Source organism: Misgurnus anguillicaudatus, chromosome 9 (genome assembly GCF_027580225.2).
Source record: "Misgurnus anguillicaudatus chromosome 9, ASM2758022v2, whole genome shotgun sequence".
In the NCBI taxonomy this organism is placed as follows: Eukaryota; Metazoa; Chordata; class Actinopteri; order Cypriniformes; family Cobitidae; genus Misgurnus; species Misgurnus anguillicaudatus.
In genome coordinates this window covers 14,339,336-14,364,317 of record NC_073345.2, presented here as the reverse complement: position 1 = coordinate 14,364,317, position 24,982 = coordinate 14,339,336, and the positions used below count along the sequence as shown (strand labels likewise).

Sequence of the window (24,982 nt, the reverse complement as noted above, 5' to 3'; positions counted from 1 at the left end):
CTTTAATATGCGCCTTTTAAGTAAATAACCCGCAGATATTACAACTCCCATCTGCGCTTTTTTGTAATTGCACTTTGGTACTAATTTGCCCTGTTTAGTAAATCTAAAACTAATTCAAATCTTCTGTCAAAATGAACACTGTCATGTTCAAGCTGTACGTTTCATCAGTACATGCATTCCCTAGGAGTCTAGCTTACAACCTTGCTGTTGCTTTCGACATGCTATACCAACTCAGGTACAGTATATGTGCATGACTTTCATGCTCCTGACCAGATTTTAGCTACTATTCACTTTTTCACACAATGCAATCAAACTGAACATAGAAGTGTTGTTTGAAGAGCAAACACAGCTCTTGCAGAAGAGCCCTTCCTCTGAATATACAAGCCTAAGAAGAGAGTTGGCAGTTCAATAAAAAGCAGACACATGCCTGGATAGACACGGGGGTGGAAATCAAGAAACACCACAGCTCTGAGAAAACTAGCTAGGGCTCAGAGAAATGAGCAGCATGAAACAGTCCTACACAATTTATCTGTCATCTTTAAAAACATGCAGTGCTCGATTTGTAGTCTGCGGAAACAAAAATCACAGAGAGGAAATCATATGATTCCATCATATAATCTCATAAGAATTTTTGTCAAATCAATATATATTTTATGTTACTTGATTTTATAAGCTATGTCAACTTAAAATAGTAGTTTGAATTCACTTGCGAAACTTACATAACTTCATGCTGCATTTTTTTTACAATGTGTGAATAAAAACACACAAACCAGAAGCAATAATACACGTCAAATCAAGAAGGGGTGGCTCTTCAAAGAATATAAATCATTTATTTCATTTTAATTTAAACGTTAGACCTTAAATTTTGATGTTAAATCCACTATTGTATTATATATAATTGTCCTACAGTCCATACACAATATTTAGTTCAATTACATCAGAAGTAACTGTAATTGATTTACAGAAAAGAATAAGATAAAAAATTATCCCTTACTTTACTTTTTTAAGGGAAAAGTAATTAAATTACAGTAACTAATTACTTAGTAACTAGTTACACCCAACAACACTAGGCTATAAAATGTGTACCACCCCAGCGACAGAAAATGTACAGTATTGTACCTTTTTTGTACTTTTTTTCCAAAATTTTGAAGCTATTGGTAGACGGAGCCTGCCGTTGCCATCTTGGCAGCGCATCGCCACACATTACTTGTGGATAACCAAAATGACCAAAGAGGCAAGACAGGGGTGGAGCTGAAATGCCTGGTTGCTGAAATCAAATCACACCAGCATAGCTTGAAGGTTGTGACAACAGCAGCAGTTCACCTGTCACTCAAGTGGCCACGCCCTTAATTATGCAGGACTTTAAGGGGTTGTGCACACCAAAGCTTTTAAACGTGGCTGAAAATGCCTGGAGGACGCCGAATGCCAGCTGTTTTTCAGCTGAGTGCTTTGGTTGCTGTGATACTTCTGCTTTGTTTAATAGTTGTTGTACGATGTGCCGGTTGGTTGTTGTGATATTTGTCCCGTCCCTCCTCCACTGTGATTGGAGCTTTAACGCCCGCGGCCGGCACATGTTTTCAATTGATTCCAATGGAAATTTAGCGTTTTTCAAATAAGCCGGCGCTCTGCGGGTTTTCCACGCTCGGCAATGAGCGTCGAGAGTTAAAAGAGATTCAACTTTGGGTAAAAAGCTCCTCTCATCAATGTGAGTTCTCACACGACCATCCAATCACAGTGGAGGAGGGGCGGGAAAAGTTTCACAACAACTAAGCGGCTTACAGCTCAAGTATTCAGCGCTTGGCTGAAAAAACCGGCATTCTGTGTCCTCCAGGCATTTTCAGACGCGTTTAAAAGTTTTGGTGTGCACAACCCCTTAGCACGGAAAAAACGCTAGTTGCTGGCTTTTTTGAAAAACGCAGGGCTTCCATTGGAAACAATTGAAAACATACACCAGCCGCAGGCGTAAAAGCTTTGGTGTGCACGCCCCGTAAGGCTTAATATAATTTAATCGGATGAGTTACAAAAAAAATCCCCCCCTAACAGTTTTTATGAAGGGCAAAATTAGCTATATAGACCAAAACCACTTTTTGTACCAGGCTGTAAACATTTTATTTCTGCTGTAAAGTTGGGCATTTTAACATGGGGTCTATAGAATTGACTCTCTTTTGGAGCCATCTTTCAGCTGCCAGTCGGTGAATTGCGGTTAAAGTCACTTCCATGTTGGCTTCACAATAGACTGGATTGCTAAGGTTTCATGCTAAGGTTTACATTTTCATGGAATTGCCCAGCTTAGATTTACCAAGTCTGCAATCAGAAGTCAGTAATATTATTGAAGATTTAATGAATAACTCAAAAATTTCTAGGGCTGTTCCGAATACCATTTTTTGAGCTTCGAAGCTCTAGTAGAAATAAAATTGAATATTCGAAGCTTCGGAAGGAGGGGCTGAACATATTTTTCTCTTTAATAAAGGCAGGAATCTCTGTGTGTGTGTGTATGTGTGTGTGTGTGTGTGTGTGTGTGTGTGTGTGTGTGTGTGTGTGTGTGTGTGTGTGTGTGTGTGTGTGTGTCTGTCTATCTACAGTTTTATTATGTGGCGGATGTGTTGCTGCGGACTCAAGGGAGTGTAGTGCCTTTTTCGTGCAATATGGACATGTGACACGTTTAGAATAAACTTTAAGAAATAAACTTTAAAAATACTACAGAACAGCGCAAGCCGAAAGCGGCGTGCCTGTCACGCGTCATGCGAGAACAGGATTAGTGAAACAAAACACAAGAGCAATACTTTTAATAAGGTAGCCTAACATTTTTCTAACAAATAAACATTCCCGTATCAGAAATAAGCAGCACAGTAATTACTGACAACGTAGGCTAGGCTATTTAAATAAAACGAAAATAAATGAACGAAGTTCAACAAACTGTAATAAAACGGTAGCATACTTTCAAAATCAAGTTTGTTTATAACACTTACACCATCCAATATGTTTCTTTCATCAGCAGAACAATAAAGAAGATAATTTGCGGAAACCCCAGCGCTCCGTCATGCAAGTCAACCGATCCGCACACTTTAAGAGCTAAAGCATACATATCCAATACAACAGTAATCCCCCATAACTCCGTGTGACATATTGACGTCTTGTGAAGCAAATCAATCAGTTTTTGAAAGAAACTGAACGTTATTTACAACACTATTAGCGTGAATGCCAAAGCAGGAGGTGCGCTTTCCGTTTGAGGCGATCTCTTCCACTGGTGGCGTTTGGTGGCTGTTGGCTATGGATGTTGGTCTCTCTGCACCACCTACAGAGCGGGAGCGTGAAGCGCACTTCCTGCTTGGCAAAAAGCTCTGCATTAACGCTGAAAAATATTTTCGAATCTCAAAACTGAAAATCGAATGTCAACCCACAGAACGAATAGTCGAATTTTCGGGTCCAGCCCTAAAAATTTCCACCTCAAATTGACCTAATCCACATATTTCACCCAGTCTACATTAATTTTACAACTACATACATATAAGCAATTTTAGTTGATACTTAAATGAAACACAAAAGAGATTCATCGAATCTCCTGAGCTATAAAAAATCAACTGCTGAGTTATAATATTCATATTGGGTGCAGGTTTCAATCATCTTAGCTGCTATGATGTGTTATCAGAAGTATATCAAGCAGCAGATGTCAAAGCTATGGTGTCATGATATTTCTATTGGATACATTTATGCATTTGGCAGACACTTTTATCCAAAGCAAGTTACGCTGCATTACAGGGTATACATTTTTATCAGCATGTGTGTTCCCTAGATTTGAACCCATGACATTTTGCATGGCAAAAACAAAACAAAAAACAGTGAAGCCATGGTGCCCTAATTTATTATTTATGTATATACTCCAAAGTGTGGCTTATGAAAGTAATGTGTTACTTCCTTGATCTAAAATCATATGTCTAAAACCACACACATAAGTACCACTCACACATATAGGAATGGGCAGGGGTGGTAAAAGTACTCAAAAGTTATACTCGAGTAAAAGTATTTATACCCAAATAAAAAATGACTCCAGTAAAAGTAGAAAGTCCTCCAATCAAACATCACTTGAGTAAAAGTACAAAAGTATCCAATTTAAAACGTACTTAAGTACCGAAAGTAAAAAGTAAATATTATAAAAAAATGTATAGCAATAATTAGGCAGATCAATTGTTTTGGCAGCATGCATGGAGAACCAGTTGTGCTTACTAGCCTCCAAGCAAACACATACCGTTCCCCTAATGTTCAAATATGGTTCCCATTTGGTTATTTATGGGAACCAAATAAGGACGTTCCCAGTCCCTGCTGGTTATTTTTAGGTTTAATGAGAACCTTCCAAAAACATTTCCTGTAGGTTATTTTTATTTTTTATAACCTAGAGAGAATGTTCCCTGTATGCTATTTTTTATTTTTATAAACTAGAGAGAAGTCACACTGTTCCGTATGTATTCACTACTGCTGCTATCCACCCATTTTTTGGAAATTTAGTGAAAACATTAAATACATTGTATTCTTTATTAGTGCGTAAGTCGTGCGCGCTACACTACTCCAGCACGCGCTTCTCTGTTCCTCCAGCATGCGCTTGCGAACGTAGTTTAATTTTACCTCAGAAACAAACATTATTTTACTGATTTCTTTTCTTTCTTTCGTCATTTAGTAACTTAAATATGAGAGAACAAATATATATTTTAGTGGTTTTCGATCGTAACGTCTATATATGAGGAGAATATGATGTTAAAAGAAGCTTTTGATTGATGTGAAACGGGGATAGCTAAAGTTAGGCGGATAAACTGTGGTAAGATTTGTTAAAGTGAATGAAATATTTTTTTTGTCAGAGAATACATTATTTTAGCTAATTATTTTATCTTTTTCTTCATTTAGTGACGTTAACTTAAATATGTGTGGACAAAAATATATTTTAATGATTTCCAATTGATTTGACACGTATAAAGAGAATATGATGTTAAGGAAAAGCTTTGAACATTTTATCTTAAAACGGATTGGCGACTAACTGCAGTGGTAAGATCTGTAAAGTATTTATTTATCTGTGAATAAATATCTGTTTTAAGTCCTCTATATTGTGTTGAAGTTATTATTTATATATTTTATAAAATACAATGAATGTAATCTAAAAACAATATGTGATGCTGAGTTTTTGTATTATTAAAAATAAGCTCCAGTTCATGTTTTCTGAACAATAAACACTGTTTACATGATTTTTAGTCTAATTATTTGCATTGAGGCATATCATAATATTTGGTTAGGGGAACGGCAGCGAGAGCTGAACCTTCACCTGTTTCTGCGGTCATCTTCCACTTCGCAATGCGCGCCGAACTGACTGCTGAGCATATGCTGGCAAAGAGCTCGTGCGCGTTCTTTTTTTTTTCAAAAGAAAACCCAGTTTTTCATTGGTTTGGAAAGCCAGTGTAATAAATACTTGGAGCGGGCATAGGGAAATGTATCGGAGTAAAAAGTAAACTTTTTCTTTAATATTGTAGTGGAGTAAGAGTAAAAGTAGATGCAAATAAAACATACTCAAGTAAAGTACAGATCCCCGAAAAAAGTACTTAAGTAAAGTAACGAAGTATTTTTACTTCGTTACTTACCACCACTGGGAATGGGACAATTTTCCATCAATGTACCTTGACTGACTCTTCTATAAAGGGACTCTGATGTGAGCTGAAAAAATATGTAAATGCAAATGATCATGTAAACTCCTTTTTAGTTCTGCTAGAGCGGTAAAGCACATGTTTCCATCGTTTTCCATATTAATGAGTTTGGATCCAGACACATCAAAAGAACAACCGCCTGATTAAGTGGAAGCTTGGCACAAGCATCTCAGGCCAGAACTTCACCTAATTGGATGAAATGAGATTCAGAGGTGATGGATTTTGCTAATTGTTGGTGCCTGTTAGTCACCTCACCAGGGTCCTAGTGTCCTGTCTTGCATATTAAGCCGCAGACCTCCACTTAATGTGAGATGGAGACAGACTTCTCAATTATTTCTCTACCTCGAAGGCATGTTAATCAATTCTGAAGTTTATCAAATTAGGAACTGTTTCCAGAGGACTAATAAGAGACATGACAGGACTTTGACAGGAAAGAGTTCAAAGTCTCCAAGACCTCAGAGAGGCTTGTGGTCATTCCTATAATAAGCTTTCTGAGATTGACCTTCATGTTGTAAGAATGGGTCAGTGTTATAAAAACTGGAGTGAAGTCTGAGAGGTTGACATTCAGTGTGGCATATATGTCAGCAATATTTGGTTAACAAATAAAAATTAAAGAGTTCAAAAGTTTCAAAGCAATTAGAAAAGCAAAAGGGGGAAAGGCCGGCTTTCAAACTGCAAAATGGCTTCAAAGGCACAAATCAAAAGCACAAATTCCTCTATTGATGAAAAGTTTGAGAGAATTCCCCAACGTACAGTATGCATTGTATTTTCTGTTGCTTTATGCTGTTTATTTACATATTTTGCATGCATGATTTATCTCAGATAGTTTTGTAATGAAAATATTTAGAGGGAAAGCTTTGGGAATTTGGTTTTGAAAGAAAAGCATGGCTTGCATTTTAAAAAGTCTGTTTTGGATGCGGATGTACAAATCAATAACAATAACATTGAGTCCAACCTCCAACTCATTATCAAGGAGAGATTAGCAGTTCAGATGTTTTTCTCAACCTAACTAAATTCTACTTTAGTCTCTAATTCAGCCAACGTTCGATGAGCATTACAAGTTATTAACATCAGTGAGTAAGTATGAAAGAATCGATGTCAGGTGTAATATTGTTTTGAATTAGACTCACGAGACCTACTGCACAGAAGATCTCAGTACATTAATATGCGGTGTTAGGGAATAGTTATCTACAAGTAGCGGCGCTACTAACTTAACCACGTTTTTCTGTTGTTTGACAGTAGTTCAGTTACTTTAAAACAGTGTAGTGGCTACCGGTAAATACTTTTTCAGCAAGTCGCACTACCAGACACTACATTATGTTGTGCCTTTTAGCAGCACACTAGATAGAGATAGATATATACACTAGATGTCGCCTTGGCTACGGCAGTTCATTGGAACAAATGCATCAAATAGATCCGCCATCTTGAAACAGGGGAGCCGCTCCTCTTTAATGCTTCCTATGACAAGACCCCTGTTCCAAGATGGCGGTGGTTTTGATGCATGCTTAGAACCCTAAGGCAACATCTAGGGACGGTTTACCGGACAGGGATTAAACAAGTCTTAGACTAAAATAAATGTAAGAGCTGTCTAAACTGAAAATAACTTGCACTGACATATCTTAAAGGGTAAATTTTACAAGAATTTTTAAATCTTTGGTGTCCCCAGAGTACATATGTGAAGTTTTAGCTCAAAATACCATACAGATAATTTATTATAGCATGTTAAAATTGTCACTTTGTATGTGTGTGCAAAAATGTGCTGTTTTGCTTGTTTCATTTAAAATGCAAATGAGTTGATCTCTGCACTAAATGTGTTCAATTAATGTAAAATACCTCATTAAGAGCAATAAGTATATATATTTAATTAGTCTAACACAAAATGAATATGTACTATATTTTATTGATTTCTTTTTAATTGCGTTAACACAATTAGTTTGAGTTTGGGTTCTGGAAAAATAATTTCCCAGCATGCTTTGCATGCAACTGCTTTTGGAGAGTAATTTGTTAAATTAAGTGTTATTTTATGCATTTTTAGGTAAAGAGAAAGACTTAATAGTGTTTAATGTCCGTTTATCTTATTGATTTATAAGCGTTTGTGTTATATTTTTTCAAATTGTTTGGTTACCATCGTGCAGAAGAGTGTCGCTTGTGGTTAGGTTGTGGATGTGACGTATTTCTCTCAATGAGCTGTGTTAATGCCTGTTTGGAGGTCAGTCTCTTCTCACATGCTCATCCAAAGTATCATATGTTATTATTATTAGCATGCTAACATGTGCTTATGCTAATTAGTATGATACAAAAATATTTATATAAAATAACAGAATTGAGTTATTCAGACTACACTACATTGAGTTATTCAAACTACGCTAAATTGAGTTATTCAGACTAAAGTAAATTGAGTTGAGGCAACTAATTGAGTATTGCCATTTAATTTAAATTGAGTTGGACTAACTCAATTTATTTTAATTGTGTAAAGCAATTTTTTATGAGTTAGGGGTACACATTCATATTGGATGGAAATCCTGCCCACAATTTTATTGAGTTTATCCAATTAATCATTTTTTTGAGTGTGTCGTGGTTGGATAGTGCAGATTAAGGGGTGGTATTATCCCCTTCGTCACCAGGGGAGCCAAATTTCAATGACCTATTTTTTTCACATGCTTTTGGAGAATGGTTGCCCTTTGTTTCACCTCAAAATGCACATCAGTAATGTTTTTAATAAGGCATGTTTGTTAAAACTAGTTGCATTTCCTAATTAAACCAAGGCCTAATCCTGGCTTAAGCTAATCCCTGTCTGGGAAACCACCCCCTAAGCCGTTTCTCAATGTCAAGGATACTTCCTTGGCATGAGTAGTCCTTTCAAGTCACTTCCTTCAGAGGCTAGGCGCGGCTCCTCTTAAGCATTCGGAGAACACGTAAATGGAACAGGCTAACAAGTGCACGTCATTGCGTGAAAGGTGTGCTTTCGGTGATGCGCGCATAGGATTGTCGGTGATTTCAGCGCGTGAAGAGCGCAAAGGATACACATATGCACCCTTTCCTGTATATGGGATATTTCTCGAACGAAGGACTCAGTCCTTGGCTGAAATTTCGAGGATCCTAGACATTGGAACAGTCATTCGGAGGACGTCGATGACGTAGCATCCTGGCTTCTGATGATCCTTCCTTGACATTGAGAAACGGCTCTAGTGTATGACTTACTGAGCACAGCAGCGTCTTCTTCTCTTCTTAGATCACAAACTCAAATTGTTCATTACTGCCATCTATTGTTCTGTCACGCATCTTTGAGGAGATCGTCTGATGATTACGTACAGGAAGTGCAGGGGTATAGTTGAAACAATGACGCAGAAGTAAAAATGAAAACTGATGCGTAGCCTACATCGTAGATGCTGCAGAGTAGGTCCTACGCAAAACTATAAATCATGATATGGTTGTAACACTTTATTACTGTATCAAACCTCGTTGTGTAAAATATTTTTTTAATCCCAGCTATCAGTTACTGGAAGTGGTTGACATGTTTCAAAATGCGGAGATCTGTGACAGTGACACGGAAATTTGTGAGATCAGGTTGTGACCTATGCAAATCAGAAATAAAAAAATATGATGAAAAATGTACTTTCATACCTTCAAAACGCTCTTTCTCCAGTATCTTAACAAAAACATCAAAACTTTCCAAAAATTCACGGGAAACCATCTTCTGACAAGACAGAAAGCACAAACTACTCAACCCTGTGTAACAAGATCTGTGTTACATTTAACCCAATGTAAGGTTGTGTCTAACTTACACATTGTTCTGGACACAGCACTGTCAATTATGCTGCGTTCCATTAAACTTGGAAAGTGAGAATATTCCAATATGCAAGAACAACCCATCCTCACCCCATGTCGTCAATATTTGACGACACTTGACCATTCGTCAATGGTCCTGTCCCAAATCGCACACTCCGGACTTGTGGTCCTCCTCAGAGTCCACACTTTGATGACATCACGTAGTCCAGACTTTAGGGACCCTTAATACGAGTCCACGTGGGTGCAACGGAGTCGTATTTTGGGACAGACTCGAGCGCCACACCGGAAATAGGTAGAGAAGTTGCCCGTCAGTGTGAGCTCCTCCCTTCCGTCGTCTGATTGGTCTAATTGCTCTTTCGCAAGGACTTCTGGGTTGGTAAAGTGCGCAAAGCCTGCTGCAGTGCGGGCTTCGCTGAAGACCGCATCAAGGGGGCAAAGGAGGCGCTGATGAGCACACTTCAAAGCGTAAAAATGACAGATGGGACACCCTACGGACTCGTGGACTAAGCGAGCACGCGCAACTTAAGGCCACGAGACCGAAAGTCCACATGAAGTGCGCCATTTGGGACAGGGCCAATATGTTACGGGGAGGGTATACATATACATTTTTTGACGAACTGGGGACTTCAATACTATTACGTCCGTTGCATTCTCTTTCCTATTTTCTTACCATTTTCGCGTCGGTTTAGGGTTAGATTTACATAATGACATCCCTACCCAAACCTAACTCTAACCCCAACGCCAGGTGACAACTGTCGCACCTAACTCTAACCCCAACGCCAGGTGACAACTGTTTAATTTCGCGTACACTGTTTAATTTTGCGTAATCTAACCCTAAACCGACGCGAAAATGGTAAGAAAATAGGAAAGAGAATGCAACGGACGTAATAGTATTGAAGTCCCCAGTTCGTCAAAAAATGACGCGAAAGGTGTACCCTCCCCGTCACATATTGACGAATGTTCAAGTGTCGTCAAATATTGACGACATGGGGTGAGGATGTGTTGGCAAGAACAGCACAATACAAAACCACTAACTATCACACTTCCTAACCCTACAGTATTCAAATATACACATGCAACATAGTATTGAACATCTGCATTTTTTCATCATCTTGTGAGCATCAAACAACAGAAAGAAACATGATCGGAAGTCAAAAAATTTAGGAAAGAATGTGAAACATTTGACTTGGAATTAGCTCAACAAAACCCATTAGACTGGTCAATGGGAAAGCATCCCTGTGCTGTTTTTCCAAAGAGAAGAACCAAGCTATTTTTTCTGATTTGATAGCAGTAACTTTCATTTTTAATGATGCCATTTGAGATAAGGTATAAGGTTTGGCAGGTAAATTAATGAGCAGAAGCAGAAGAGATTTGTTCTATCAGTGTTTATAGTTACCCTGCAGTAACCATCTCTCTCTCTCTCTCTCTCTCTCTCTCTCTCTCTCTCTCTCTCTCTCTCTCTCTCTCTCTCTCTCTCTCTCTCTCTCTCTGTGTTTGTCTGGTAGTGAATAATGCAGATGCTGGATTCAGAGTTAGGTCCCCTGATGGTCTGAGCAGGGGAGCAGCTGCACCTAACAAGTGGAGCATCAAAGCTGTCATGGCTCATCCCCTAGCAAGACAAATTAGTTTAAGCAGGACAACATCACTCCACCCACCTGTGCTTTTTTTAACCAACCCCCTTATGTCTCTTCAGTCTCTAGATGATCTCATCTATGGTTTGTACAGCATGACACACTGACTGCTGTTATCTGTGTTGTTCCCTCAAGCTACTGTACGAGCGAGAATGTGTTTTTTCTACCACATGCAATATCCATGAATCAATCCCGGTCACACTGATATAAATGATAGTGCAAGATTACTACTGTTATAAAGGAGTTATAATAATAATAATAATAATCTTAACTACTGTAGAGGAAATGGTGAAAATGATGATAGTAGGCCTAAAACATGACATCAAAAGACATTTTATTTTTCACATGTAGAGATGAGCTCACACGTTCATTTTTGACACTGCCATCTTACTTTGAGGTTTTTTCCCCCCAAACTGCCCATTTTCATATTGCTACTCTTAGTTCACCCTGACTGCAATTCAGACATGTGGTCCCGCATGTGCTATAAGGCAGACGTCTAATGTTCACCGTGGTATCTTGGAAAACAAAAGGGACATATTTTTAATCTTCAAACTTTTAATTACGATTCATTATTTCACCTCTATCTAAACACAATCTCATGGCAATTCATATGTATTTTACACTATATGCCAAAAGAAAAATCCTACATTAAGCAGTAGTGGAAGCTTGGAAGTTTAAAATATTATTTTTGTTCCAAAAAATGTAGGAGCTATCGATCTAAGAAAGATTTTCTTCAATGATCTGTCTCTATATAATTCCCAATATAATTTTGCTGCTTATGTCAGGCTAGACCGATAGTGTTTGGAGGGTGGGGAAAGGTGACATTGTCACCACACGAGCTGATGACAGGATTCACAGCACTGTAGGCAGACTACAGAAAGTCCTCGGCCTGTCACAGTCAATGATTGATTGTCAGTCACTGTAACATGCAACAAATGGGTAAATAAATTTGCCTGTAAGCCATTGCACTCTGGGTAGAGTTTGTGTCAGAGCGTTGATGCCTAAAAAAAGCAACTGGTGCGCTCCGCCAGAGGCAAAGCGAACTCAACAGGCTTGGTGGGGTGTGTAGGAGGCAAACTCTAAAAACGCTCCTCAGAAACTTTACTATACTTTCTACTTTATGCTGCTTTTAAAAGCTTGGCCTTTACGGCGGATTGACAGAATGGAATAATGTAAATACACTTTAAAGAGTAACTAAACCCCTGGTCAGTACCTGACTCCACCCACTGGCAATAATATGGAAAATGCAAGAAAAGCGGGCAGACCCCAACGGAGATAGAGGGGACGAACTGAGCTCGTACCAAGGGTGTGGTGAGATCGTAACAAGGGCGTGTTGAGCTTGAACCTGCTTACGTAGGGTCCTACCGCTTACATCACATAGTACCGCAACATCCAACAGAAAAATTCAACTGCAGTAGCCACCGTTCAACCTGAAGAGGGCAGCACTCAGACGTTCTACACCATATATTGTAGCATTGAAGCACTTTATACCCAAATGTCAAAAAACTTACCCAAATTAATGCAGTAAAAAAGCCCCATTCTTACAGATCATTAACTAAATAAAGTTGGTTTAGAGTTCAGTTACTCTTCCAGAAAATGCAGCATGAAGTTAAAACAACTTGGTTTTGCAATTTGTCAATTCAACATGCTATGTGACAAGTTGACATAAATTATAAAAAGACTAAAAATTTTAAGTTAAAGTAGCTGTTGATTTGACAAAAATGCTGCATTTTTACAGTGTCATGCAACACTCAAATACAAAATCCCTACAGTACTAGCTGTCAATTATGCTGAATTAATTGGGAAATAATAAAGTCGGAATGTTCCAATAAGAAACAGTGAAAGAGAATGCAACTTCCTATCAGACTTCCAACTTACCACATCGTTCATAGTTATGACAGTAAGCATTAGGGCTGGGTATTGATTCAAATGTTCCAGATCGTTTCGATTTCGAATCACAAGCTATCGATTCGATTCCGATTCTCGGGCGATTTTTATACTCGATTTTTGATTCAACTCTATGAATATAGATTGTATAAGATATTATATTATATTATATTACAATATTATTTTACATTATATTAGAATAAAGACTGAATAAATTAATAAATGAATGACAGGCTCACCTCTCGCTCCTTGGTAACATTGCGCAAGGAAAAAAAGATGGTGACATCTAGTGGAGAAGACTAGTAATTAGATTAATTACGTTTTCTTACGTTCAATGTTCGCGTAAATAAATATGGGGAAAAAAATCGATTTGTGAGCTTTAAGAATCGATTTTGAATCGACACGTAAAAAAAACGATTAATCGAAAAATCTATTTTTTTTGTCCAGCCCTAGTAAGCATCCAACTTCCATACTATTTAATTCCAACCTGATCTTACAGGAATTCAAACATATTTTATGAGTTGCCTATTATTCGTATAAAGTGAAGCATACAAAACATACGAATATCATCATACAAATTTGCCACCTTTTAAAATGAGTACAAATTCCTGTGAGATCAGGTTGGAATTCAATAGTATGGAAGTTGGATGCTTACTGTAATAGCTATGAATGAGGTGGAATTGGAAGTCTGATAGGAAGTGGCATTCTATTCTGCTGTTCCTTATTGGAACAGACTTTCCCAGTTGGAAGCAGCATAATTGAGAGCTAGTATGAATTGCATTGAGATTGTGTCGTGTGAAATCTCATGGGAAATACTGTTCAAAATTTTAGGGTCACATATTCTTTATTAATATTTTTCCACATTTTAGGAAGTTCACTCATCAGAATAACACAATGGTAACTAGGAATTATTTTGTGACTTGAAAAAAAAAATCTAAACTGTGGTATATTTGATCATATTCAGTGTAATCACCCTTTAAAATCTACCCTTGCCATTTTATGTTTCTTGAGATTACACACTGAGATGATTTTAGAATTGAACTGGCTCCTTTCTTATTATTTAGTCAATTGTTCTTTTCATATATTATTTAAAATAAAAATTAAGTTTGCACTATTTTTGTCTATGAAACTAAACATTTAAGCAGATACCTTTAGATTGAAGCTTTTTAAACTGAGAGATTGAGAAATTGAGAAACATTCCTATTAAAGTGACCTTAAACCTTTGGTCAAACTCACGCATTTATTACTTTGGTAGTTTCAAAAATACAATATTTTGCATGTTCACTAAACAAAATCTATTCAGTTTTGTGGTTTTATGGCTGATACATCCACCAGCAAAATTGCTGTAACATTATGTGAGATGGCAAGGCAATAAAATGCTGAAAATGTCCATTTTAATGACCGTCCTATGAAAATCTGAAAACCTCTAGAATATGGTGGCTGTAATCTCTTTAATTGGCTCAGTATAAAGTCCATTACGTTCTTCCTCCATTTTGTGTTGTGGCAGGGCCGTTACTGGCCCGACAGCACATTAGCCACCAGCAGCCTGAAGTGGGTGGTGTTTTGTTACATCATAAAATATTATGAGAGCCATTACAGAAAGCCATCATCCTCTGCCACTCCACTGAGATGCTTATAGAGATGGTCAGAAGGGGAGGGGGGCTCTTTGAAAGAGAAAGCCTCACTTACCAGGTAAGAGTCTTACATAATGGATATCAAAATGTACATTAGCACAGGTACAATTCAGTAAAGTAATATAAGGAGGTGTTCACTGTTCCCTGATGTAAGTCGTAAGATAGCCTATTTGCGACCTGAATTCACAGGAAAATGTATCTATTTTACAAGGGTGCGATTTTGTATGAATCTGTGTGATGCGAATCGTACAAAATGCATAATTTTTTGCCAAAACAAAAATGAAGGCCCACCCTACACACAACTGTCAAAGCAGATTGTAAAATAAATGTATCCTATGTTTGCTTAAACCTAAAATAGTTAACCAGAGAACTCCAAATGTGGGCGGTACCTACAAGGAGAAAGTGTGGGCGTGTCCTTTGTATCTGTCAATCCAAGTAGATATAACTCCATAGCAGAGCACTCCAAATAAGCACTTCAAAATTGGGCGGTACCTTGGGTTAGGTACTGTTTTACGCGCTGTCAATCTCTAAAGGCAAGAAAGACACGCCCTTTTTGGAGCTCCCGCCCCGTTTGGAGTTTCCTGCTCCCATTTGGAGCTCTCCAGGCTGGAGTTACACCCTTCTTAATTGTTTGTTCCCTCCCATGAGACCTCGAGTGAAGTGGACAGAAAAAACTACAAACCGAGTGCGCCGTCTAGTGGTGATGCAGGGATTTGCCAGAAAGCAAATCTGACAGCAAAAGTGGCAGAGCATGCCAATATTATCAAAGCAAAGCTGACATTAGAAGAGAAACTTACGGTAAAAGACGTACTCAGTGTAACTTGACCATATCTTGTCGTCAGTGAGCTGGTTGACGAACGAGGCCGTCACCGACGAGTTGCACGCGACCATCTGGAAGCCGCATTCCGAGAGCATGTCAAACGCGCGCTCCAGGTGTTTGAACTTGAGGTAAAAGCGGGACGTGTATCTGTCCGGTGTCCTATCCGGGTCCCTGCTCTCATTCAACGTCTCTCCAAAAACTTCTTTGGCCAACGCGATCCTCCCGCATATCATAATCCTCGGCACCCTTCGGAATTTGGTGTCGGTTTGACCCTCTCTGCCCGTCGTGCACGATCCGCGGTATCCGACGGTTACGAACCCGCTCTTTCGGTCGGCGGGAACGAGCGACGGCGGTGGGCACACGCGCTGGTCGCTTCCTTGCGAATCCTCGTAATCGCTGTGGATGAATTCGTCGGGACTCGGTTTCAATTCGTCCGGGGTTAACAGTTTAACCAAGTCGGGCAACTGAAAGTACTCCGCTTCTTTCCTCAGCCGTCCCTTCTCGGGGAAATGATCGGGGAGGACGACTTGCCTGTCTCGGAGGAAGTCCAAAACATATCTGAACAAAAACCCATCCCGGTCGATGAAGTAACGACCTTTGGGATCTCTGGCGAGATCGTTAGACGCGTTATTTTTAGGAGAGAATATTTTTCCCAGAAGGGAGCCCGGGTTGCTTATTAACGTGCAGTGGCGGGTATAATACACTTGGCCACCGACGTTAAGCTCAATAACGTCGGGGAAACTGTTTTGAACGGAGCTTTGGTCTTTGGCTGTAGGCTGGGCTCGAGAGTTTCCACTTAACGCCATTGTTTCGGTCATGGGTGCCGAGAAAATCCTCGAAATTACCACCAAAATAAACGACGGAAACTTCGCTCTATTGCTTAGAGAGCTGATTAAACAAATCACTATAAACAGTAACTGCCAATAGGTATTGCATTTCAACGAAATTAACAGGTCGGATACTTTCTGTCAAATAAAAACGTCCAGAGAATAGGAAGACCAAACAACCAATGGGCGCATCATCCGTGAACGAGCTTTACGCGCTCACCAGAGACTCGCACCTTGCGTAAGAGCATCGGTTGCTCAGCATCCTTTGCCACACAGATTAAGCGTCGGATGGAGATGGAGAAAGGCATGGCTCAAGCATCTAAAAGGCAATACGTTTTCATACAATAAAACAACTAGAGTTGTAGTATCAACTCTACAATGTCAGTATTCAGTCAAAATGTTGATTTATCCACGCACCAGTGAAAACAAAACATTTATACTCTAAATCAGTTCCAAATTTCCCAACAAGTTAAGCTGTGGTTCGAATCTTAACTTTTTTGAGGTTCCAGACACACGTTTGAGACGTTTAAAGATAGCCGCTTTCCTATTGTCCCAGGTGCGAGTTAAAATCAGCTCAAAATGGCACAGAATACTGGGAGTGGGTTGATCGATAAAATCCAGCTGTTTACAGACAAATCCAATCTGTCGGTGTTCTCCGGTAAAATATTAACCCCGTTTTGCGCGCCGGTTGGTTTTTAAAGTAAAGAAGATCCAGAAATCCCGTCTCTGTACCGGCGCGATCAGGGCTGTGTCGCCGGGAAACTGCCTCAGCTGCTGTTGCCTCAGTGGTGCGGGCGGGAAAAAAAGAAAAACATAATGGGTTATAAAGAATTACATCATCTTAAAGGAGTATGCGCGCGCTGCTGTGGCGTTGCTCTATTCTCGCCTGTCTGTAATGTTTCAAGCAGCTGTGTAATACTTTACGCAACACATTTTTTGTGCTAATGACATAAGTTGCTGTCAGTGTTTATTTGTATTTTATATTCTCAGATTGGCAGGGGTTGTATGAAGCGCTGTCCTCAGTGGAGTCTATTTCAGCACCACAGACAGCGACAAATCATAACTTTTGCTTTTTTTCTTTTCTCCTTTTTGGTTCGTTTTAAGTGGAAGTGTTGTGAACAGTTTTTATTTTCTTTTTTATTACACTTTAACTTACACATGTAGCTGTAAAGTATGGGTGCAGCAGTAAAATCGTAAACCAGTAGATAATGTGACCACAGATGATCATGATACAGTAGATATCATATGCCAACAACAGATGATCAGGATACAGTACATCATAAGCCAATAGTAAATGATCATGTAATTTTCAGACATATTATGATCATGATAGGTAGATCATATAGATGATCATGATAGTAGATATATCATATCCCAGCAAAAATTATCATCAATAGATCAATGTCAAAACAAGATGATCATGACACAGTAGATATATCAAATGCCAGTAGAAGATGATTATAATAGATTGATAAGTTATGCTAATAATAGATGATTGTGATTGATATCAACTGATGATAATCATGATACAGCAGATAAATCATATGCAGAAAGAGCATGATTATGATGGATAGACAGATAAAATGGCAATAGATAGATAGATAGATAGATAGATAGATAGATAGATAGATAGATAGATAGATAGATAGATAGATAGATAGATAAATAGATAGATAGAAGGATAGATAGATATACACACACATATTCACAGCTCACAGAAATTTGTGGACCCCTGGAGCACGAATGTCTTTTTCGTGGCACACAGCACGAATTTCTAAATAAAAAAAGTTTTTAGTTTAATATTTTTTTTTCTCATTGTTTTTCCTTTTTTTAAATCATTGTCGCTTGGGTTTAGGGGTAGATTCGGGGTTTGCGTTAGGATGTAATTTTATGCATTGGTTTCTACATGTTTTTCATGCTTTTAAAACTATTTTTGCCTGAAGTTGGGGTTAGAGTTGGGGTTTGGGTTAGGATAGTTCTAACCCTAACCCCAAGCGACAATGGTAGAAAAATAAATATAAAATATACAAAATATAACTATATATATATATATATATATATATATATATATATATATATATATATATATATATATATATATATATATATATATATAATGACCCAATACAGAAAAACTGTTTCTAGAAATTCATGCTGTGTGACACGAAAAAGACATTTGTGCTCCAGGGGCACGAAAAACAGTGAAAAATTCATGTCAATAGCACGAATATATTAATGAAAAAATTTGTGACTATAACATGAATTTCCGTGAGATTGGGTAGGGATGGATGGATGAATGTATGGATGGATGGATAGATGGATGGATAGATAGATAGATAGATAGATATAGATAGATAGATAGATAGATAGATAGATAGATAGATAGATAGATAGATAGATAGATAGATAGATAGATAGATAGAATGAGATAGAGGATGAGCGACAGTGCATTCATTTGTAAGTAGGCCATAGCTGTATTCATAAATGCATGCATGCTTTCACCTCTTGTCTGCTGTTTTTCAAAGATATTGGAGTGTAGCAGTCGACTGGCGTACTTTAAATAGCTCAAACCCAACTCATGGCTGGCAGAGTTCCTGTTGTTATTTCATAACAGTACACTCTGTGTTTGAAAGCATTGGCATTTTTAATTTTTGAAAAGCTTCCCTTTCATAAGAAAAGTCTCCACGGACTCCCAGCAGGTTGATTGGTTTATCAGAACCGCTGCTTCCTCTTTCAATTCTCTCAAATGTGTCCTCAGAAGAATTCTTAGAAAAAAACACAAAGCTTTATGTTTGAAGCAAACCAGGATAAACCAAGGCAGAAAGAAGTTCTGGTTTGGAAAATGTGTATAGTGTATATAATATTGGATAGGAGGATGAAGAATTTGGGCTATGCTAATTTTTCTGGAAAGTCCTATTTGAATGCTTTTTATCCATTTTTATCAGTGCGTTATGCATGCTTTCCTTCCAGTGAAACATAAGAACCAAACTCATGCTGTGTTAAATTTAAGTGGTATTGATTACTGGACTTTCTCTTAAATGTGAAATTTTATCACTCATTGCAATCAGTACCAAGCTCATTTAATGAACTAAATGTTGCTGTGCAAATGACTTAATCACTACACTTTATCTTCCTTTCTTAGGGAAGATGTTTAGACAGCTTGTTTGCCTATACCTCATCTAAGATAGATGATCTTTTTAAAGCTCATAGTCAAGTGTAATTGATAAATGCATTTTATTATTTGCATGAATGATCAAATTTGCAGAATAAAACATGTTATAGACATGTATTAATCTACTGTATATCATGCATACACTCTCTCTGTAATTCCTATGTAGGGTCATGGGGAGAGAAACACTAGCCAGAAATGTAGGCAGTCCATCAAAGTGAAGCATTAAACAATATCCAGAAATACCTCTTGTATCAAACCTAGCTAAAAATTCCTAACTTTTTTGTTTGTCAGTTGACCTTTAATGCACCATAATTGCGATTTGCAAAAATGCTGCACAGCAAAAACTGAAAGAGACGTTTGCTGTTATATCAGACAAACTCTGGGAGTTTTTAATACAGCTTGTATGAATGATACCTCAAATCGTTCATTTTGACATGGAAAGATGCACTGTAAAAAAACTTTGCTGCCTTAACATTTTTTGTTAAATCAAGTCATGTCAACAGAAATTAGTTGTCACAACTTATAAAATATAGTTGAGACAAGTCAACTTAAATTTATAAGTTATAACAACTCACCTGTAGTTATAACAAATCATCTCTAGTCAAGATAAATAATAGTAAGTTGAAATGACTTGTAAATCCAAGTTGATTCAACAAAAATTTTTAAGGCAGCAAAGTATTTTTTACAGTGTGTCAGTAGCATCTGAAAATGTCTTGTATCCTCTTTTTGTTTTTCACCACATTCTAATAAATGCTGGGTTATTTTTCAATCCAGCCTTAGGTAAAAAAGGGACAAACCCAACCCACTGGGTTCGTCCCTTTTTGACCAGCCTGATCTCACGAGAAATCGTACATATTTTACGAGTTGGCTAATTCGTATCATTCATACAAACTTAATCGTACGATTCTTATGAAAAAAACAACAATGAAGCCGAACCCCTAAAATCGTAACAAAACTTACGAATGTGGTCGTATGAATTAATACAAATTGCAACTCATAAAATATGTATGAATTCTTGTGAGATAGCATTACAGCGACCCAATGGTGGGGTGAAAATAACCCAGCATTTTTTTTAGAGTGAACTGATGGTTTTTGGGATACAATAATCCATAACCATTTCAAATATGCTAATTATAATAAAATGCCTAATTTATGGCAATGTATGTCAGTATTAAAAAACAAATGTGTGTATATTTGAATGTTTTTGTTGTTGGTCATGCCTGGTGGCACATTGAGTCATCACTAAATTTCACAGGGCTGTTCTCTCCAGGGAGGGACCAATAATTGGCTGTACACTAAGGAGCTTTGGATAGAGCCTTTGCCCTGACTATGGCCCTGAATATTTTTGCATTCAAAGCCTCTGTACATGCACATAACATTTAACCAATTAACGGTATATATCTTAAAGAGAATTTTGCTAGAAGTGTGTCTTTGATTTAAAAGTTATGTTATTTTATGCAATAAAGCTATGCTGAATATTTAATGACATTACATATAGAAGACAGCAGAGCAAATAAAAAAAACTAAATATGTAGTAAATTTTGTAGCGTGGTGCTGATATAGCATCAGCACTGGTTTCAGGTTTCTGGTCCTACTTACAACTGTTGCAAACACACACACGCACGCACGCACACACACACACACACACACACACACACACACACACACACACACACACACACACACACACACACACACACACACACACACACACACACACACAGAGGTAAAGTAGGTCTGCGAAATGCTCCAGAGACAGGCTGTCTCACTGAACATTAAGGCCAGTAGCTTGTTTGTCCCAGCTGAAATAAAAGCCACTGGATGATGAGAGGGTAAAACATTTTGCTTGGGTCTTGGTTTCCTAATTCATCCCTCTCCCTTTCTTTCATTCTAAAAGTAATATAACGTTTATATATACATACTGTATTGTATGGAAATGAGCTGGCCATTTGATGAATTGACTTATTGTAATACAAAAACAATAGAACGACAACAGGAAAGATAAAATATAAAGACCATGAACGTGATTTCACCAAGAGGGATGTGATCCTGGATCAACACCATTGTTGGTCCTGGATCAACATTTTCATCAACCAATCAGATTGCAAGATTAGGATTAGTGTGTATGTTAGATTTAGGTTTAGGATTGGGTTAGGGGCTTTTAAAAAATACCCCTCAAACTATTATTTCACACTAATTTGAGGGTTTAAAATGGTTACGGTTTGAGTTAAGAGTAAGTTGGGGTATCTTTGATTAAAACGTTGATCCAGGATCAACAAAAAATGTTAAAGGGACTGTAAGTAGGATTTTAAGTGTTTTATTAATCAAAATCAATGTCTTTATTCATAAATATATCCTTGTTGGTGTCAAATGACCTCTGCCAATGATCTGACTTTTCTTTGTAAGCTTAGAATTTCTTCTCTTTACTTACATTGAACGGGTAAGTCCAAGGAGGCTTCCATATCGTTCCGCCGTATTGATAAACTACAAAAAGCACTAGCCTACCAACGCGTTTCCACAACACGTTTTCATTCAGAATCAGCTGCAATGGACAAGGAGATCAGTGAGAACATAAGGGCTACCGTAGTTGCAACACGCATTTGGAAAGGGGAGGCGCTAGAGAGCACTGTTCGTTTTAATGCAAAATACAATTTCACCACTAGATGGGGGTAAATCCTATTTATTGCCCCTTTAATCCATGATCACATCTTACTTGGTGAAATCACGTCGACCAGCACATAATGGTAAAATATAACAATGACATGAAGCTGTGTATATTTTGTGTGGACTATTTAAGGAGATCTTCATGCAAAATTCACTTTTACAAGATGTTTGAACATAAGTGTACTCAGCAACCCTACATGATAAAAAATGTCTAGCCTACTGCTCCATTTTTTAAAACCACCATAAAGCCAAACTAAAGGGTGAAGTTAGGTCAATTTTTACACGTACGCGAGGGTCTGCATGCAGTGCGCGTGAAGCAATTTTCGTCATCAGAAGGTTGTCCATGTATTGTATGCAAATCCCCAACCTGAGACACCAGAGTCTGACTCGACCCAGTGGCAATTTTTTTAACCCAATTGGACACGAATGTAAACAGCACCAACATGTGTACAGTCTGCAGCCCATCACTCACCAGTCAGACAGAAAGAAAGCCCGGTGGCCTCCCAACCAATTTGGCCCGCTGCCCCATTTATTTTTGTTTGTATTCAACATCAAGATTACTGCTAAAATGTCCATTCAGAATACGAGATGCGGGAGCGCTAATATCATACCTGACCCCTGTCCGAAGAACCCTTGAATCTTTTAGACCCAAACCTGCTCGGGTTGGACCTCGGGTTTCAAGTGGACCCATGAAGACCTCTATTGTGCGCTGTCCTGCCATTGTCTTCAGGCTGTAGCAGCTGTACTAACAAGAATGTCTCATAAGCAATGTAGGTGTTTTGTTGACCCAACTCCATATCCAAAACGAATCTGTGCTGCACTGCATGATGTGAATGTTTGCAATTCACCTTTCTAAATGACTCTCAGCTATTTATATAAAAAATTTTGCACAGTGGTTTTTCAAAATCAGTGCAGAAAATGCAAAAATGCACAGATTAAATTAAGGCTCATTTGAAGGGTGTAAAGGTTTCCTTGGTATTGCAGAATACTCGACCATGAGATCTAAAGAAAGGAGCTAAAAACAAAGCCTTTGTTTGATCTTTAATTTATGTAAATTAAATAATTAAATTTTAAGAGCCACACAAAATGAGGTTCTATTTAATGGGATCAGAGAGCACCATAACAATCAGAGGGACACGCCTGCAATACCATAAAGGCAAAAGTTTATGCATCGCATATATAAACTGTCATACTGGGAAACGTTGATTTCGTTTGAGTTTCTCTCAGCAACTCTATAAACATCCTCTAAATTTGATAAGGGGGCTTGCAGGTGCCAGTTATGTTTGACACAAATGATGTTAAGCTCATGTTGTGGGCGGTTCTCTCAGTTCAGACATTGCTAAGCACTGGCTTAGCTCGGGAGGGGTGGTACCACTTTCCTTCCAGACACCAGAGGGATTTCAAGTAATCAGGTGCGAGTTTTTATTTTCCTTCATGTGCATTTTGTATTATTTTGTAGCAGTCAAGATTAATTTAACCTTTGAAGTTGACTTTTTCTTTAATTTATTTTCAACCCCAAAGGAAAGTGTAATTGCTCAGATGTTTTTAGATCAGCTTGAATTTAATAAAAAATATTTGAATCTAGTGTTAGAAACTCTTGTGAGACACCCGTGCTTTTTTCCTCAGAAGAAACGTCTGGAGCAGAAAAGGTCTCGATTTGCTCTACCAATCCAATTTCCTTCCTATGGGAAACAGTGTTTAATGCCAAATATGACAGAGCAAAGAAGACCAAAAGCTGCCATGCATTATTCACATATCCAGTAGTCAAAGACACAAGTTAAACGAAAAATGATATACATAAAATAATGCAATTGATCATCCTGTAAAACTGTGCAAGGGTTGTTTAAATACAGCTTTTGCTCCTTGTGCTTTTATAGACTCAGTATCTCATTACGCCCGGGCAGAGTTTGCCATTTCTAGCTTTCTCTATTTTTTAAAGCCTTACAGCGAAATGCATGATTTACCCTCTGGATCCAAAACTAACTTTTGTCAGACTGCAGGTTTCCAGCGCGAAGTGGCTGATGATGAATTATTTGTTCGAGGAGGTTTTAAGGAGGCCCGCTTGCCGCATGGGGCGACTCTATAATTGAGATAGAGTTGCAGCCGCGGAGGGATCCAGCTATTGCCAGCTGAGATTTCATTAGACGCTGCCATGTGTTTCGATGGTTTTCCTATTGTACCCCCCAGTCCCTTAAAGCACGGCTGCCACGTACTTTGCATTGACTGACTTGATGGGGTGTTGATGTTTTATGCCCTTGGCTATTGGATTACTTGGATACTGGCATCTGGCATTATGTGAGAGATAATTGTTTAGGGTAGCAAGGGAGTGTGTCGGGATTCATGCGTTAACAAACAGACCACTGCCGGTAAATCCTGTTTAATCTGATAGCGTTGTTGAGCTGATCTAAACTGGTTGGCATTCAGGACCAGCAATAAACCAGCAACCCGTTTGCTGTTTCTGGTGCCAGGGTAGAGTAGAAACCAAAAGCACAGCTCTTTTAAAAATAAGCCTTTTGACTTATTTATTGGATTTAACCCACACATCAAGAAAGGTTTAAATATAAATGAATGAGAAGGGTTTCCTCTCTGTTCATTTCTAAGAGTTTTCTGTTCATGATTGTTTTTGTATTATGTTCCCACTAACAGACCTGAAGGAAAAGTAGGTGTTTGGAAACAAACATGGCCTATTTGCACAGGTCTCTAATGCATTTAGTCAGAGTGTTGGATCAGAGCGAAGATAAAGAGATGGAGTGTGTGCGTGCGTGCGTGTGTGTGTGTGTGTGTGGGTGTGTCTAACAAACAAGTTGTACTCCGCGAATACAGCCAGGCAATAGCACAGGACTAAAGAAAACACATTAACAGAAGGTAATTATG

General features: G+C 38.2%; 1 protein-coding gene across 1 annotated transcript in view; it reads right to left on the bottom strand.

The window, feature by feature from the left end:
• kctd16b (potassium channel tetramerization domain containing 16b) overlaps nt 1-17,057 on the bottom strand; it is a 90,926-nt gene extending 73,869 nt beyond the window's left edge. The window contains exon 1 of the mRNA XM_055179513.2: nt 15,423-17,057. Coding sequence (XP_055035488.1) covers nt 15,423-16,263 — 841 coding nt within the window. The 5' untranslated portion in view covers nt 16,264-17,057. The remainder of the gene's footprint in view (nt 1-15,422) is intronic.
• Nucleotides 17,058-24,982: the final 7,925 nt, after the last annotated feature.